This window comes from Sorex fumeus, unplaced genomic scaffold, assembly GCF_029834395.1.
Source record: "Sorex fumeus unplaced genomic scaffold, SorFum_2.1 ptg000131l, whole genome shotgun sequence".
In the NCBI taxonomy this organism is placed as follows: Eukaryota; Metazoa; Chordata; class Mammalia; order Eulipotyphla; family Soricidae; genus Sorex; species Sorex fumeus.
In genome coordinates, this window is record NW_026606188.1 from 20,392,601 (window position 1) to 20,411,163 (window position 18,563).

General features: G+C 42.5%; 1 protein-coding gene across 1 annotated transcript in view; it reads left to right on the forward strand.

Moving 5' to 3' along the window:
• The window catches only part of CASQ2 (calsequestrin 2), an 80,851-nt gene that overhangs the window by 35,088 nt on the left and 27,200 nt on the right, over positions 1-18,563 (forward strand). Inside the window, exon 5 of the mRNA XM_056139151.1 lies at positions 10,794-10,867. Coding sequence (XP_055995126.1) covers positions 10,794-10,867 — 74 coding nt within the window. The remainder of the gene's footprint in view (positions 1-10,793; positions 10,868-18,563) is intronic.

Below are 18,563 nucleotides of genomic sequence, written 5' to 3' on the forward strand. Positions count from 1 at the left end.
AAAGGTGGTGAGTGGGGATCTAGAAGAGTTAGAAAGAAAAGACCAGAAAGGTCAACTACTTGAGCAGTTTTGTTCTGTCTTGTCTTGTTTGGGTCTCCCAATTAGTGCTCAGAAGGTCTAAGGGTCCCTCCAGATGAGTCTCAGTCACCAGCCAGAGGTTCAGTGCGGGGATTTGGGGGCGAAGGGCTGTTCAGGCCCTGTGGTGCCAGGAATTACCCAGGTCACTCTATCACTGGGCCTCCAGGGTTGCATGTAGTGATGCTCAGGGACCTTGTGATGCTGAGAATTTGGTCAGGCTCAGGTGTATGCACGGCCCTATACTCTCTCTAGTGCCCTGAGTGCATGTTTTTAAACTCAGCAGTGAGAGTTAATGAGTTGAGCTTTTTTTCTAGTGTCAGCCTTGGAGTGAGGGCAAGAGAGGAAATGTGTATAACTGCAAATAAGAATCTAGCAGCATTCATACACGTGGAGGTTCATATGAGGGCTGCTTCAAGAAAAGAAAAAACGGGATCTGTACAAGGCATTTTGCTCAGTTCATTGGACAAGTACCGAATGACAGGTTGTGTATGTCTGGAGACCACGTGCGTTAGCTCTGAGTTTCATTTTCATGAAATATTGAAGCCAAAGATGCAAATGTGACATATCTCTATATTTATAAACAGAGTATACATATGGAAATGTATTTTCTCCCTAGTTCTACTGATTAAAATTCATATTTAGCTGGGAAAGTTTATGAATATTTCTGGAGATCCTAACATATTTTAAAAATATTTATGAAGCTATTTTTTTACTCCTCCTACCAACTGGCATCTTTAGTCACCTCATCACTCACAAACGTTCTGTCTTCCTATCTGAACTGTCTCCTTTTTGCTACATGAAAGTCTCCATTCATCTCCTAAAGCATATGCTGAGAGAAGGTGGTTAACTGTGGAGATTTGTGCCAGTTCTTCTTTAGGAGACTTTATTTTATTTTTCACATTTCTATACAGAAACTGACTGCTGTAGGGGATTTACTTCTACTTTTTTGTTGTTGCTTTGTTTTGTTTTAAGGCCATGCTCAGGGATGTTCAGAGGCTACTCCCAGCTCAGTGCTCAGGGACCATGTGCTGCCAGAAATTTACCTCGGGTTTCTAGCACAAAGCATGCACACCAACCCTTTGAACTACCTTCCCTCACTTCTACTCTTAATAAACTTAATTAAAATTCTCCTCGGACAGTTAGCCTTTCTTAGTAGGAAACAACAGAGGGAGTTTTCAGAACCATTTTCTTTATTGAAAGCTGAAAAGAGAAGGAATCGTGGGGATCAGTAAATATAAAATTCTATTTATATTTCCCGTTAGCCTTTTCTGCTCCTGCTCTTAAGTTAGTTACCACTCACTTCTATCCTTCTGTTTCTCTCTCCTCTTATGCAACATAGAGTATCTGAGAAGGTCATAGGTCAGGCCAAGGGAGGGAGAAAAGCAAATCTTCCCATTCCTGCCTTCTCTTCCTAAACTACTGACAATTCTGGTTCCTTTCAGTGCACAGAGCCTGTGCATTGGTTGCTACTGGAGTTCTGGCCGACGTCTTTAATTCATTCTCTCCTCTAAGGCAATTACTGTTGATAGCAGCATTCAGTTGTAAGGGAATGAAGAACAGAAAGGCTGTATCTCCCAACTCAGTATCACCCAACTGGTCAACAAATGTACAGCAAAGAATTAAATTCCAGGAGCCTGACTCTGAGCTCAGCACACATAAGCTGTTTGACTGTACTTTCAGTGCTTCGCAGACTTTGTCAGGACAAAATATACACACACAAATTGTTTTCCTGCTTGGAGGAACTTGAAGTAAAGGGGAAGGTCTTTGGGTTTAGCAAACCAGTAAGAGCAAACCATGTTTTGTTTTCTCTGTATAATTATAATAAAAAAGACATTAGGGAAGGTGTCAAATATTGCATTGTGAAACTTCCTTAAAATATCTTCAGATTTTTATTTTTGTATTTTTGTTGTTTTTAAATTTTATTTTTACGAAGTTGTTCATGATGATTTATTGCATTCAGTATTCTGACACTAATCCCACCACCATTACACCTTCCCACCACCATTATTTCCCATTTTCCCAACCACCACCCAAGCCTGCCCTATAGCTTGCTCTAAATAATTTATTTTGTATTCTTCATTATAAATAATTGACTAAAAATAATCAAAAAATATTTCCTTAGAAGAAATTGAGTGAAGGGTTTTGTATCTCACCCTGGAGATATTAAGCTCTTGTTTAAGAAATCATGAACATGTTGTTACAGCATAAGCCTTGTGTGTCAATATCTTCTTCTTTTTTTTTAATGTAGGAGTACTGCTATTTATTCAGCTACTGATTAGCTGATTGAATTGGGCATGAACTCCACCTTACTTTTTTTCATAATTTTATTTATTTATTTATTTTCTTCTTATATTTATTTATTGAATCACTGTGGGAAAAGTTACTAAGCTTTCAGGTTTGTCTCGGTCATACAATGATCAAACACCTTTCCCTTTGCCAGTACTCATTTTTCACCACCAAGAACCCCAATATACCCCCCTCCCACCCCTCCCAATGCCTGTGAGGCAGATGATTTCTACTTAACTCTTCTCTATATTGATTACATTCATTATTTCGACAAAAGGTGTATCATTATTGTTTAGAATTCCCCCCCCCCCAACAATTAGAATTGCTGAAAAGACATTGTGAAATACTTTGTTTTCTATAGTTGGTTATGAGAATCATATAATGATTTTAGATTTCTGCAAAGAGCCAGATAATTACGAGACTGGTTTCTGTGTGTCTGGTGTTATGACTGTGCTGGAGAGCTGCTCATGGGGGGCAACTCGTGACCTCGGTAGGGCATGAAGGACAAGCCGGTACCGCCTCCCCCTTCCCATGAGACTGTAGCTGCCACGTCACCACCAGCTCATACCTGGCTTTCCAATAGGCTCTTAGGCTGTGGCCACATTGCTGCCGGAGGCGGGGGCGGGGGGGGGGGGGAGGGGGAGGCGGAAGGCAGCAACACCCTTTCCCTCCCAGGAGGCATAGCACTGTAGTTTAACGCATGCTCCATTCACTTTTCTGCCGCAAGCTGCTGGGCTCTGGACTAAGTGCTTTTGCCTCTGGAGCCATGGCCGTGCTGGAGAGCTGCTCGTGGGGGGCAACTCGTGACCTCAGTAGGGCGTGAAGGACGAGCCGGTACCATCCCCCTTCCCATGAGACTGCAGTTGCCCCATCACCGCCGGCTCATACCTGACTTTCCTATAAGCTCTGAGGCAGTGGCCATCTTGTATGTGGTCCAGATTTTTCTGCTGAAAGCAGCTGGGTTTCGAGATTTGTTTCTGAGTCTCTGGGATCATGGCCATTAATCAGCTTGATCAGGAGCCAGAGAGGCCATTTGTAGGCGGCAACTCGGGGTCTTGTTGGGATGGGGAGAAAAGGGCCGGTTCCACTCCCATCTGGTGAGGCCCCATGCGTCTCGTCACTGCAGTTCCAAACCTGACTGTCCAGTGGCCTCTGGAGAATGGTGGTCACCAGGCCACCAGGAGGAACAGACCAAGGCACAAAACCTATTCCCACCTGGAGTGACCCAGGGCCAATAACCTATTGCAGGAACAGGACGCATTTTTGCCAAAAGCCTTTGGGTTCCGAGATTCGTTTCTGAGTCTCTGGGATCATGGCCGTTAAGCACTTCGATCAGGAACCAGAGAGGCTATGCCTCCAATTATATAGCTGAGCCAGAGGTGGTTTGTGGGTTTGTCTCCCACATACCTAACTTTTGGCCGTTTACTTTCTTGGTAAACTTTGCCCCAAGTTTTTGGGGTTTGGCCAAAGGCACAGCAGCAATTTTGGGGTATCTGAAAGTCTGACGGTGCCATCAGGCTGCTGACGGACTCACCTCACAGGTACAGATTGACCTGCTGGGGGCACCATACCCCCATTAATATCTTCTTAATTGAGATTGTATGCCTTTCACATCCATCCCAATGTGGTGTGCTACTCCTGGAATATCAGTGGTGTAGTGTATGAGATGCTGATTCATGGCCATGCAGTCCAGGAATCCTAAAATTTTAAATGTTGCAATAAGCTGGAGGTTAATTTTTAACTGGATGGTGACTTTGTGTTCGGAAGCATCTCTGTAGCTTGTCGATCTCTTTTGAGATTTATTTATGAGTCTCTGGATCACGATCACGATCATGATCATGATCATGACCATCCTGTTGTTTGTCAATTGCCTCGAGCAGGCCCCAGTAACATCTCCTTCGTCCTAGCCCTGAGATTTTTTAAAAAGTGCCATATTCAAGGCTCTTTCGGGGTTAGGAAAATGAGACTCATCATTGTTACTGGTATTTGGCATATTGGGTACGCTACAGGTAGTTTGCCAGACTCTGCCGTGTAGGCAGGTTGCATTCGGCAGCCTGCCAGTTTGTTCAAAATAGGAATGAGATAATAAGATGTCTCTGGATCATGGCTGGTTAATGAGATTATATGGTGCCAGAGCACAGCCAGCCTGGCCGAGCCAGGTTCGATTCCGATTCCTTCGCCCCTCTTGGAGAGCCCAGCAAGCTACCGAGAGTATCTCGCCCACACAGCAAAGCCTGGCAAGCTACCCATGACGTATTCAATATGCCAAATATAGTAACAACAAGTCTCAAAATGGAGACGTTACTGGGCCCGCTTGAGCAAATCAACGAATAACAGGAGGAGAGTGTTTGTTTGTTTGTTTGTTTGACAGTGCCAGAGACCGTTCATGGGCATGACTGCCAGGTTCTGGAGGAACAGAGAGATGGAGGGAGGTCACCCATCCCCAACTCTGTGAGAGCCTGGAAATTTCCATCACAAAACCCACATTCCTAAGTTTCTCAACAGATTCATGCCTGGATGAGGCTCCCGAGCCTGTGGAGTTCAGCCATGATCTTGGTGGTGATTGAGTTATGAAAGTTTTTGGAACTGGGGCTCTGTTTGGGTGGGTGTATCGTGGGCTCAGCCGCCCCCACTCCAGGGTGACACCTGGATATAAGACGGGGGGGGGCATGTCTGAAGCTTTTCAATCTCTTTTGAGATTTATTTATGAATCTCTAGTATCTTGAGATTTGAAATAAGAGTACCGTGCTTGCTCCTAAGACTATAGCTTTTGATATTTGCTTTTATGTTTATAAAAGTAATGGTCAGGGTGACAGTATGGGGTTAAGGCACATTTCCTTCATGCAGCCAACCCCAGTTCAATCCCTAGCACTAAATATGGTCCTCTAAGCCCTACCAGGAATGAGCCGTGAACATAGACCCAGGAATAACCCCTGAGAACCTCCATGTCTGACTCAACCCAACCCCAAACACACAAAAAAGAAAGAGCAACATGCAATTCCTGGCCAAGGTTTTAAAAAATCTCCTAAATACTTTTAGGGAACCACACCCAGAAATTCTAGGTGGCTACTCTCAGCTCTGTGTTCAGGGAACCGTGGGCCAAACCTACGCCTCTTGCATACAAAGAATCTGCCCCAGATCCTCTTTAAACTTTTGAAAATCAATGATGATGAGAGGCTTTGCTTGCATTTGTGAACTGTAGTAAATAACACGACAAAAAACCAATTTATTTGGGGGGCTTTTAGCGAGGTTGTACCTGGTGGTGCTTAGGGGCTACTCCAGGCTCTGTACTCAGGGGTGACTCAAGAGAGTATGCAGTGCCAGAGATCAAATCAAGGCTTCCCGTTTGCAAAGAATTCACTCAGCCCATTGAGCTATCACTGACCCAGATTAGAAGTCTTGTGAGCTTGGCTCTGTAATTCCAACATTTAAGGCTTATTCTTTGATTGATGATCAGTCTTTTCATGCCATCGAACAGAATGCAGGTCATCTAATCTTGTAATTGTCACTTAAAATGTGACCAATTTTTCAATATAACAGTGTTTGCTTCCTTTTCATTGAAAAATGCAGTTAATATCCTTTTATAGTGAGTTGAATAGAATACAAATCTAATTGAAAATCCTAATATTACACATTTATAAGAGTTTAAGCATTTCTTAAGGAAGTATTACTCTACCCATAATACAAATATTCCCTAAGAGTTTAAATAACTGTCAATAAAGCAACATAGCAAAACTAACTCTAAATAAAGGGCTGGAGCGATAGCACAGCGGGTAGGGCGTTCGCCTTACACGCGGCCAACATGGCCGACCCGAGTTCGATTCCTCCGCCCCTCTCGGAGAGCCCGGCAAGCTACCGAGAGTATTCGATATGCCAGACACAGTAACAACAAAGTCTCCAATGGAGACGTTACTGGGCCCGCTCGAGCAAATCGACGATCAACGGGAGGGCCTTTACCTTTACCTTTTACCTTTTGAAGTCGAATTGTGTCTTTTAAATGATTTTTTAATGTGGTCGTGGCAAGTTTCAATTAATTTCTTTCAGGTACTAAGCAGGATCTGACATATTTTGAAGTCAGTAATTATCCTTCACAAATATTTTCAAAGTGGGTATAACTAATTATTTTTTCAATTCTGTCTGACTTCATAGAGTGACAATAAGATTCTCCTTGGACAGTTAGCCTACCTTAGTGGGAAATAGCAGAGACTGGTCTTTGGAACACCTTTTTTATTTATTTATTTTTAAAATTTTTATTAGTGAGACACCATGAGGTATAGTTTTAGACTTACAAATTTTTGTGCTTGGGTTTCAATTAAACAATGATCAAATACCCATCCCTCCACCAGTGTCCATTTCCCACCACCATGGATCCCAGTATCCCTCCCACCCCCCATCACCCCATTTCACCCTGCCTCTGTGGCAGGGCATTCCCTTTTGTTCTCTCTCTCTTATTGGGTGTTGTGGTTTGCAAAAGAGGCAATAGGTGACAATCATGTTTGGTCTATAGTCTACTTTCAGCATGCTTATCCCATCCTGGGAGGATCCTCCCAACACCCTTTATTTGGTGCTCCCTTCTCTATCTGAGCTCCCTTTTCCCCTAGTATGTATGGCTGGCCTCCAAGCCATGGAGTAAAATTCCTGGTACTAATCTCGGCCATTCTTGGATGTTAGTCTCCTATTTTGTTGCTTTATGTTCCCCAGATGAATGTAATCTTTCTATGTCTACCTCTTTCCTGAAGTAGCGGAACACCTTTTTTAAATCTAAAACATAAAGGGGAAGGTTGAAGGGCATTATCTTTTTCATAATAATTTTTTTTGTGAAATTCATACCTGCAGAAAAGTTCATAGAAGTGATTTTTAAATGAATCATTATTACTTGACTTTGACATTTTTTCACAAAGAACTCAGTGTGGAATTGGCTCTAAAATCTAATCTGCAATGTGCAAGCACTTCTTTCTTTCAACAGCTTGAATTGCTTCTTTGCAAGGCAAATTGTGATTACAAGAACATTCTCTCCAGTTTTCTTTTGTTTTGTTTTTAAATAGTACTATTAGCTACATTTTTTCCCAAGTTTGACTCACTAATCTTTAAGATGGTTTTGATGTGATCACATGCATGTAGGTTTTTTTTAGAAACAAAAGCTAAACACTTGATGGTTTGTTGGTTTGGTTGATTGGTTGGTTGTTGTATTTTTGTCTTATTTTATTTATTTGTATTCATCTAAGCTAGAAAACATCTAAACATATTTTCTCCTTAAGATAAGTATTGTGTGTTTAGGAGCCACCATAGTTTGTGGCAAGGTATCTACAACTGGTTGTACATTTCTTAGTGCCTTAGAACAGAGGACCAATCGGTGAATGAGGGGAGTTAGGAGAAGGTAGGGAGTCCAAAAAGTGGTTGTTCAGAATCCTGGTTTTATTGAAGTTGAAGATTGATCAAGAAGGTTTAATCGCACAGAAAGCATTGGCTTTGCAAATGAGACTATGCTTTTCCATAGAGTAAGAACAATAGTCAGTGGAGAAATGGGAAGGATTTAAAGCACAGGAACACTAGAATAAAGATCGGGAGAGAAGGACCCCAAGGACCAAACTGGAGACCTGAAAAAACCTAGAAGCTTCCAATAAGGTTGCAGGCAAAGATTCATATCCAACTTGAGCATGTGGCTATAGACACTAATGTCAAGATAGTGATTACAACCATGTGACAGACAGAACACAGCTAGTATGAGGACTATTAATTGGGAATAATATGTAACTAAGGGGCCATTGTCCAATAATGGAAACCTTGAGAGATGGAGAAGAAGGTGGAGGGAATACTAAATAAATCTGCTGTTATCTGGAGATGGAAGTCTGTCTGTTGAAGAATCTATTACATATAGGAAAAGAAGTTCAATATGGGCAGAGAGAGAAAATTCCCCTTACCCCTCTAAGTTTTTCACAGACTGATCCAGAAAACAAATTATCAGACAAGTTAGTGTGTTAAAAAAGAACAAGTTGTGTCATGTATGTACTGATAATTTGTTGACTATAAATTCTAAAGTTAACAGGACATATCAAAGGGTTTGATCCTTAAGCTAATGAATGGAATAGGGGTCTAGGACATCAAGAATGGGATGGGGGGAAAGAGGAGGTGCTCCTAAGAGCTGAAGAGATGACTCAGAAAATTCAGGTGCTCTCTCACTACATGTTTGGTCTGCCACACAGAGCGGTATTTTTCCAATAGCAAGGCTATTTCTGGAGTTCACTCTGAGTCTAGGTAATCTTCATTCTTTTAGGTTGTTAAGATAAGAGTAACAGTTTCTCTTGAAGCCCACGGGGCCTCAACTAAACTTAGCTTGAAATATGCCAAAATGTCATGTCTGGGAAAAGCCTTTTCTTGATAGCTTGTGAGATGTTTTTGAACATTGTGTGGAAGCTGTTTTTCAGAGAGAGTCAAGGTAACTAGATTCAAACTGGAAGGATCTAAGAAGGAGCTGGTCCTCAGGGACCAGGACTTAAAGCACAAAAAGTTTAGAGATCAGGACTCTAGATAGAGCAGAAGACCAAATCAAGTATCCAAGACAGTCAAAGCTCTTTGGTCAACACAAGGCTTTAGGTAGTACATTTTAGTGCATCAGCCTTCGGGGGGCTGGGGGGGGATTGCTTCACTCTCATCTTAAGAGAATCATTTGCTGTTTCTCTGAAGAAGAACAAAGTTATCCTAACAAAGCCCTAAGAAAGTCTTTCCATCAAGGTAGGAGTTCAGGAAGGTGAGAAAAAATTCATCAGGAAAAATATGGGTAAGGGAATTGTAGAAAGAAAATTCTGGTCTTGGGTCAGATCAGTATGGCCATGGGTGGTCTGGCCCTGGTACGTGACTGGACAGGCATATATGTTTCTCACTGGCTTCCTGTGTTGTATCCTTCTATATAATTTTATAAATCCCCACATGTTTCTCTCTTTGTTTATTTTGGGCCACAGCCAGTAGGGCTTACTCCTAGCTCTGAGTTCAGGGACCACTCCTGGTGATGCTTGAGGTGCTGTGAACTGAACCCTGGTTGGCTACATGTAAGGCAAGCACCCTGCCTGCTTACTATCTCTCCAGCCCCAAAAATGTTTCTTGACAGATCAAAGTTTCCTATCCCTGATTTTGATAAATGTAAATAGCTTAGGCATTGCTTTAACCATTCCACATTTTATTCTCTCCCTCCTTCTTCTATTCATTCTCCAAATCTCACAGTCATTATCTTCACACCCACCCATTCTCTAACCCAACTCTCAGGATATATGATCTATTATCTGACAACCCACTTGTTTTTTATGAGATCGTATTCATGTGAACGCTTATTAGTGTGCACAGGAGTCTCATAGATTTGTGTAATCTCTAATTTGTGTAATCTCTATCAAAGAAAACATAACATTCCATGCTGAGTCCTTTCAAAATGTGTGGAATCAAAGCCAGGACCTCCACCACTGATCATAGATCCTCATCTGCATATGTGATTCTTTAAGAGAATATATATAACCTTTAAATTATATGCCATGAACCAGTGAGTTCACTGCCTTTGTCTAATTCATCTTACTCTTCTTTATGTCCCCCAAAGCACCATTATCACCCCGGTTTTTTATTCACTATTAGAACACTCTTTATGGTTTTGAAATTCTAGCTCAAGTTTATGCCTTTAATGACTAAGTGATACTTTTTTCTATGATAAGGAAATCAATTTATTATCTTGTTAAGAATGAACGATAATATTATTGGCTAGTGATTACAGACTTTCTGTAGAATAACCAGTGCTATGGTCACAATTAGCTTTAATACCAATTTCTTTACTGAGTTGCCACCTAGGTGTAGAAAGACCTAGGTGACTAGAGCAGTGACACATTCCTGTAGCCTCATGTTCCTAGCAGGTTTGGACACATACTGGGGACAGGATCAAGCACAGGTTTATTTCTTTTCAAATACCAGAATAAAAGCTCAAGAAAAACTGGACTTCTCAAGAGAAGTCCGTGACTGAGTAGTTTAAAATATTCCTGTGATTTTGGAGACCAGTTCTGGGGAAGGTGAGCTGCCTTCTGCTGTGGTACTCACCTACACCACAGCTGCATCCTCTATGGAAGACCCACTTAGAACTAGCATTGAGATGAATTGGTTCAAATATGGTTCAAATTTAAATTTTATTTACTTTTCCACCCTTTGATACACCAGTTCCAAATCATGTAAAAATCTGTGTTAAGAATTCTTTTGTATGAATGAATGCCATCAATTCAAACTTCTCAGAGAAAACCACTAATTTACCTAGTACTAAATGACACACTTAAATAAATAAATCACTAAATAAATAATCTAGTCATGGTAAATTTGCATCCTACTTTGCCTACATCATCTAAAAATAGAATTGTCTTCCTTGTCCACTTTAAAATGTCTTTTCTTTTCATCTTTCCTCTTAGATTACAAGGCTTTTGAAGAAGCAGCTGAACACTTCCAGCCTTACATCAAATTTTTTGCTACCTTTGACAAAGGGGTAAGTTCTTAATTAAATTTAAGCTTGGATGCTTTTTCTTCAAATGACCACTTTTCTAGGCATTACAGATTAAAGTTTGGATGTACTACTATTTTTTATTTTCCTTTATCAACAAATATTAATCATCCTCAACCATCACCACTTTCCCCCAAAGTCCAAACATGTGTTAGAGCATCACGTTTGAATGAGAGAAAAATCTAGAGAGTAAGAGTATTTCTGACACCTTATCTCAGGCAGGAGCAATAGCACAGCGGGTAGGGCATTTGCCTTGCACGCGGCCAACCTGGGTTCGATTCCTCTGCCCCTCTCAGAGAGCCTGGCAAGCTACTGAGAGTATCTCGCCCGCAGGGCAAAGCCTGGCTAGCTACCCGTGATGTATTGTATATGCCAAAACCAGTAACAAGTCTCACAATTTTTTTGTGAGACACTACTGATGCCTGCTCGAGCAAATCGATGAACAACGGAGGACAGTGCTACAGTGTTAATCTCAGCATCATAGCCCCTCAGTCACCTAAGACAAGAGCAGAGTGTGAGCACCGAGTAGGCTAGGACACTGTCTCAGTTGCTGTTTTCTTGGGAAAGTAATCCTCTCACTCTGGCTTAAACACTTCCCTTGCTAGTAGGTTAGGATAAAGGATACGGGATGTGAGTAGCACTGATCTTGGGAAGCTTCAGATGTTTCCAAAAGTTAGTTACATCTCTAGGAACCATCAATGTTTTCTTATTTATATTCAATTGCTCTCTATTTGCTTCAGTTTTTGCTTAAATTTGCTCAAGTTTTTCCTAAACTTATTTGTTCCAGCAAATAAAGTGATTTGGGACTTTTTAATTGCTATATTGAAAGTGTTATATGTATGTGAGTGGGAGAATATGCAAGGAGTTGTATGTATGATATTTATATATCGTGTGACATTGGTGTGTCATGTGGTGTATCTCTTTTTGCTGGATGTGGCAAGCACATTTATACTCCAAAAAGAAGTAGCCATAAAGGGACCTTGAATCAATGTTTGGTTGATGTGGAGTCTTTGTGGTCAGTGCACTCCACTCTGATAATAGTTACTATTAAAATAGTTATCAATGGCCAATGTGTGATGGATATTATTCAATAGACAGGATTTATTTTTATCTCTAATCCTTTAAACAACTCCCACTTCATAGATAAAACAAAATATTTGCAAAGGGTAAGAAACATCCGAGGTCTCCAGATTGTTCATCATAGTGCTGAGGTCCCAATTAGGACAACCTATGTCCCAAATCATGCCCTTTCCTCTGTCACTTACAGTTAAGTAGAGACTCTGGACCTGCCTTTAAAATTCAGAGGGTACGGTAGCATGATCAGCTAAAAATTACACCGGCATTACACACCAATGTCACACCATACGTAAATATCATGCATACAACTCCTTGCATATCCTCCCAACCACATACATATAATACCTCCTAGATAGCAATTTATAAGTCCCAAATCACCTTATTTGCTGGAATAAATAAGTTTAGGAAAGACTGAGTCTTGAGCAAATTTAAGTAAAAACTGAAGAGAGGTCTAGGAGAGGAAAGAGTGGTGTGATGGGCACCCATGGCGTCTTTATCATGAGTCCAATTATTTGTGGGAAAACAAACAGGATGTCTGTGGTTCTGAAGTAGGAAGAAGTATGATGAAATGAGATTGCATCTCTCCATGGATATCTGAAACACTTCCATGGATGTGAATCTCCCCCCGGACCCCATGGAAGACTCTAATGTAGAAGAGATATCTATATTCTAAAGGAGGTTTTCTAAATTACTTGGATTAAAGTAGGGAAAGATCTTGAGCAAGAATATCAAAAAGATCCATTCATTCATAGTTGAACATTTGGGTTGTTTCCATATCTTGGCTATTGTACTAAGTGCATTGATGAACATAGAACCTCAATCAGTAAAAAAAAAAAAAAAAGTACAAAGCCAGAATACCATAAAGAGGGCTGATGTGATAGCTCAGTCAGTGGGTTGGAGTGCATGCAGGAAGCCCAGCATCAGTCCTCACTGTCAGATGGCCCCTGAGCACCACTGGAGAGATCCTTGACCATTGAATGAGCTGCAGGTAGCCCTTGAGCACCTCCAAGTGTGAGCCTTCCAAAGAAGAATTCCCAAAAGAATAGAAACTATTACTTACAATAAGCACTCAGTGCACCAGACATTGTACTAAGAGATTTTCCACTTTGCTTTCTTCTGTTGCTGATATTGTGTCCATTACTGGGAGTCTGATACAGCTGATGGTGCTTTTTGCCAGAGCTTGCACATCCAGTTTGGTGCTCACACTCCGTTCTCAAGGGGGGAATATTCTATTTTGCTTTTGTTTGGAGGGGCCACACCCACTGGTGCTCAGGGCTTATTCCTGGCTCTGCACACAGAGCTAACTCCCACAGGGCCTTGGGGAACCATATGAGATGCTAGGGATAGAATCCAGGTCATCAGTATGCGAGGCAAGTGCCTTCTCTGCTTGCCCTATGGCTCTGACTCAGGGGCGCATACTCATTCATTGCAGGGTCAAGCAGTGCTGGGGGGGGGGGGGTCACACTCATTCACTATGTGCTCACTCAGACCAGTCTGTTCTTTTGTCGCCAGGGCTCATTGTGCCATTCACACACATGCTCACAAGGGGTGACACTCCAAACCTCCAAGCTGACATACTCTATAGCTGCAGAGTTTTCCAGAGCTCACACATCCCAGCTGCTACACTTGTACACACCTGGTTGGGTTTCCTGTGAGCCAGGGGTCTCAGCTGCAAAGCAGACACATGTGGAAAGCACTAGAAATCAAACTCAAGGTCTCATGAGTCTTTAGCCACTGAGCATCTCCAGGGTCCCTGCACAAAGATAAATACATGTTGTTTTTTTCCCCAGTGAATCTTTTCAACACTCCATAAAGAATGAATTAACATTCTCAGTCTATATAAAGTGAAATGCAGATACCAAGAGACTAGGTAACAACTCATATAATTAGTGACCAGTGAAGCCTGAAATAATCTCAGGTCAGCCTGACTTCAAAGTCAGGGCTCTGTGTCAATATATGTAAAAGACTCAGCCTGCATCAAGCACACTAGGAGTATTGACTGAATGTGAATAAGCCACAACTGTGTTAACAAACTCAGCCTTTAAGCCTGGAAGGTGGCAGGGGTGGCGGGTGTCAGCAGGGAAGAGGAGACACAGGAAAGGAGATACAGTGAACCTGAAACTGATGTTTGATAGTTATGGACAGAGGTGACTCAGGTGGCTCTTGGGCAGGAACTCATCTGAGTCAGGCAGACAAGCCGCATGATGCAGTAAAGCATTAGCTCTTGGTAGGATGGTCTATTGCCGAGTTAGCCGTAATGTCTGTCCACACACATGCCTCCTAGACCAATTGTACCAGTGTCACATCAAGAAGATGAAGTTGGGTTATAAGCTTATGCTGAGTCATAGGTAGTCCTGCTTACTGTAGGATTTCAGGGCATTGAAAGAGACAAAGACACTATCTCTGTGTGGAGCAAGAGCAGTCCCCCTTAAGAAAACTCACTTAGAACTTAGAAACTTGCAGCCATCAGTTGGAGAAGGGGTTGTGCCCTCTGGAGATGACAGGCAGGACGGCATTCAGAAGACACCTAATGGTGTCCAGCAGGGGGTGCTAGAGTAGAAGAGGTGGGAGGCATGACGCACCAGAGAGTCCGGGAGTAGCCTGGAGAAGGGGAGGTGTTTTGAAGAGGTTTGAAATGGGGACTATCAGGAGGTAAGAAAACCCCAAAATGGGAAAACATCCACCAGCAGGGATTGAGATGACACGGGAGCTCAGTAACGAGCTGAAAGGTGAGAAGGATGAGAGAAGGCTCAGGAATAACAGAATAAAAGTCTCAGACCATCTAAGACAGCATAGATTGGATTCTACTGAAAATATTAGGGCATTCAGGAAGAAGCTATCGAGCAGAAGATGCAGTGAAGAGCTGTAAGTTGGAAAGACTTACCTAGAATTTCACTCATTCTAACCATTCTTCCCCGTATCAGGGAGAAACTATCAAGAAAGTCCAGGTTCCTGCCCTTGTATAATTTAATTTAATGGGGGAGAAGGGGTGAAAATATGAGAAGACAGAAGGAAAACAGGGAAGCAAAAAAATCAATGTATGAGTTGGATAATGATAAAGAGAAAGAAACAATAGAGTGCTGATATAGACTTAGGCATCTGTATTTCCAGCCATTGCTCATATTGGTTTCCAATCAGGAGGTTTTTGGAATATTTTAGAATTCTGGTAGAACCCAAGATATTGCGTACTCAATGAGCTGGAAAGATTCTTATTGGCATAGACTTGGCACTAACACCATCGCGTGGGTCCTGATTCTTAAATCAGGCTTCATGGGAGGCCAGTGTTTCGGAACAACTAGGAAAAAAGAGGGCTAGAGAGGGAGATTAGACTGCAGCAGAAATGTCAATTCGAATTTCCCCTCTACTGCTCTCTGACTAACACTTGATGGAAAGGAGAAGCATTGAGAAGGTCTAAATCCACTGAGCTGATTTCATTTGACAAGACTGAAATGACTTGCTAACTTGTAGAACACTTGTATCAAAATTCGTACATATGCAAATGGGAGACAAAATAGACTGTGTAGTCTGCAGTTCTTTTGACTTGGCAAGAAAAGTCCTTGGCAAAACCTATTTTCATTGTTCTTTTGTAAGGCATGAAGTAACTCATTGCCTGGACCTGTTCAGTTTTTGCTAGTAAAATCTTTTCCTACACCCATGAACCTGGTCTGGTTCCAGAACAGTAATTTGGATAAGGTTACACTACTGTATTTATTAAGTAATTATTGAATAAGTGGATGATCAATCCCTCACTCAATCAAATCTCCTTAGCCCTTACTACCCAAGATACAATAAAAACAAAGAGAGGAAGAGATTTTCCAAGAGGCAAGATGGGAGCACTTCATTGTGCTTTTAGGAAGACAGTAAGGGGAATTTTATTTGGGGTGACCAACACTTCAGGCTGTTACAGTCCAACTTCACATTCATAGTCTTAGTATTTAGACAGAGAGGGAGAGAGAGAGAGAGAGAGAGAGAGAGAGAGAGAGAGAGAGAGAGAGAGAGAGAGAGAGAGAGAGCACAGCACTAGGTGCTTGTCCTACATGGCACTGACCCAGATTTGATGCCTAGCACCATATATGAGATCATCCACCAGGAATGATCTCTGAGCTCTGCCCCAGGAAGTCTGTTTTAGTTGGCTATTCTATCACAAGAGGAACCAGGAAATATGTGCAGTACCAGCATGATGTTTATAGGGACATATATTTCTTTCTTAACAGTGTAAAGGAGACGGTATTTTTCGAATAAAAGTAACATAGGAATGGAGACAAATAGGTTATTTAGAACATCTCATTGCCCAAGAGTGAATTCAGGTTGTCCCATCTAGGAATATGATCTTGACATACCATATACTCGAATCTGGCCTTAGGTTCATTGCTTGTAAAATAGGGATGTTCTCTCCTCATGCAAGTGAAGCAAGAATTCCTGAAGCAATTAACCCAGAATATTTTGCATGTTGCAAATATAAATAATAGCAAATACAGTAAACCCTCTTGGGCTTGCTATTATTTCTATTTTTATTCATCTGTTCATCTGGCCATTTCTTACTTCATAGAATAGTCCATCTTCCTGGTTCTTATAAAATTAAATAATAGAACTCAACAAGAAACCCAGAATCATTTTTAAAATGATTTTAAAAAACTCAGAGACACAGAGAGACTGAGACAGAGAAGAGAAGAGGAGAGGAGAGGGGAAGGGAGGGGAGGGGAGGGGAGGGGAGGGGAGGGGAGGGGAGGGGAGGAGAGGAGAGGAGAGGAGAGGAGAGGAGAAAGAGGGGGGACAAAAAATTCACACCTCCCTGAAACTTAAAACTAAGTCAGAAGGACTAAAATCTCCCTTGATTGACTATTGTCCTTAATACGATCTCTGAGAAGGGTGCTAGAGATTTAGATTTTTCTTCCTTAAGTCCTATCAGGAGTGGAGCGCCCGGACTAGCATCCCCGGAAGAGAAGGTGTCTCCCAGACAGGGCCTCCTTGAGTAGCTCCTCCCAGTTAGCCAGGCCCCTGAGCTGGTCGCCCCAGCAGGCCCCAGCTTTGGGCGACTCCTCTTGGCTGCAAGGCTGCCACTGTGCACCCCTGGGCTGTCTTGCCCCAGCGCTGCCCATTCCAGGCCTCCCCAGTGGTTTCACAAAGGGGGGCTCTGGGCGCAGGCACCACAGCGATCCTTCTGCCGCTGCAGGGGCCACTTCAATCCAGGGAGGTTTCTTCCCGCCCAGGGCAGATTCCAGAGTGGGGGAGGGGGCCAGCTTCAGCTCAGAGTCCAGGTCCAGCCTCACGGATCTCCCCACAGGTTGGCTCAACACCAAGGAGGGACAGAACAGGGAGTGACTGACACCCCATCCCTACCCCAAGACAGGCCCTAGTACTGTTCCTGTTCGTAGTGTTTCAGCCTAAGAAGCAATCAGAGTGTGGGCTGATCAGGGGTAGATAAATGGCTCCACTTCTCTTTTTGAGTCCCAGTGCTCCCCCTTCCCCCACGCTTTGAGTGGTTTTCCCAAGTGCCTGTTCTGTCACAATTAGTACAATTAAATCTACACATCTCAGGATGCTGAGCATGCTCTACTGATATTGCCACCTCCTCCAGCCTTGGCAGATGCAGTGGGATGACAGAGACCATCAGACTCCAAGACCTGCTTCTCACTCTGGCTGCTTCCACCTGCTGCTCATGTTTTCATTTGCCAAGAAGTTTTTTTTCCCTCTCTCCCTCTCTGTCCTTTGATGGTAAAAAAAAAATGATCAGTACACTCACATTTTATCAAAAGTGAGGAACATCTGGTCCGTGGGGTGTATAAGGCCTAAGAAACCATGTGGACTGACTGGCCTTAATTCACCACAGGTCAGACACTAATGGAACCTTGTCAGCCTAGATTGTGTGACCTGGGAATGTTCTTATAAATATCCAAACAGCCCTTGGCAGACTAACGTCTCCCCACACCATCTTATGGGTCAATCCACATCATTTCGGCCTTTAAAGCTTTATATATAATTTCTTATTTTCTCCAGAGAGCACAGGGGTGATAGCACAGCGGGTGGGGTGCTTGCCTTGCACACTGCTGACCTGGGTTTGATTCCTCTGTCCCTTTCGGAGAGCCCAGCAAGCTACCGAGAGTATCCCGCCCACATGGGAGAGCCTGGCAAGCTCCCCGTGGCGTATTCAACATGCCAAAAAAAAAATAACAAGAAATCTCACAATGGAGATGTTACTGGTGCCCGCTTGAGCAAATAGATGAACAATGGGAGGACAGTGCTATAGTCAGTGCTATAGTGCTACAATGCTCCAGAGAGCACACTGCCTCATAGATGGCCAATCCACTGTCACTCTAGACCTGAGCTACTCTAGGCCGTAGTTTCTTAAACTAGGGTCAAGATTCCATAAGGGATTGTGTGTCTGAATGTGGAGGGTCACCAAAAATTTGTCAGTAGTAGAATGTTTCTGAATATGCAGTGACCAGAAATGAATTCAAAGTCAACCCATGAATCCGAGGTGTTTTGGCAATGATCCCCATCTTGTATTTCTTGGGTGCAAATGTGTCTCTGAGTGGAAAATATTTGAGAACCCCCAATCTAGAACAATATTTGAGGGAATAATCACCGTATTTCCAACGTTTCA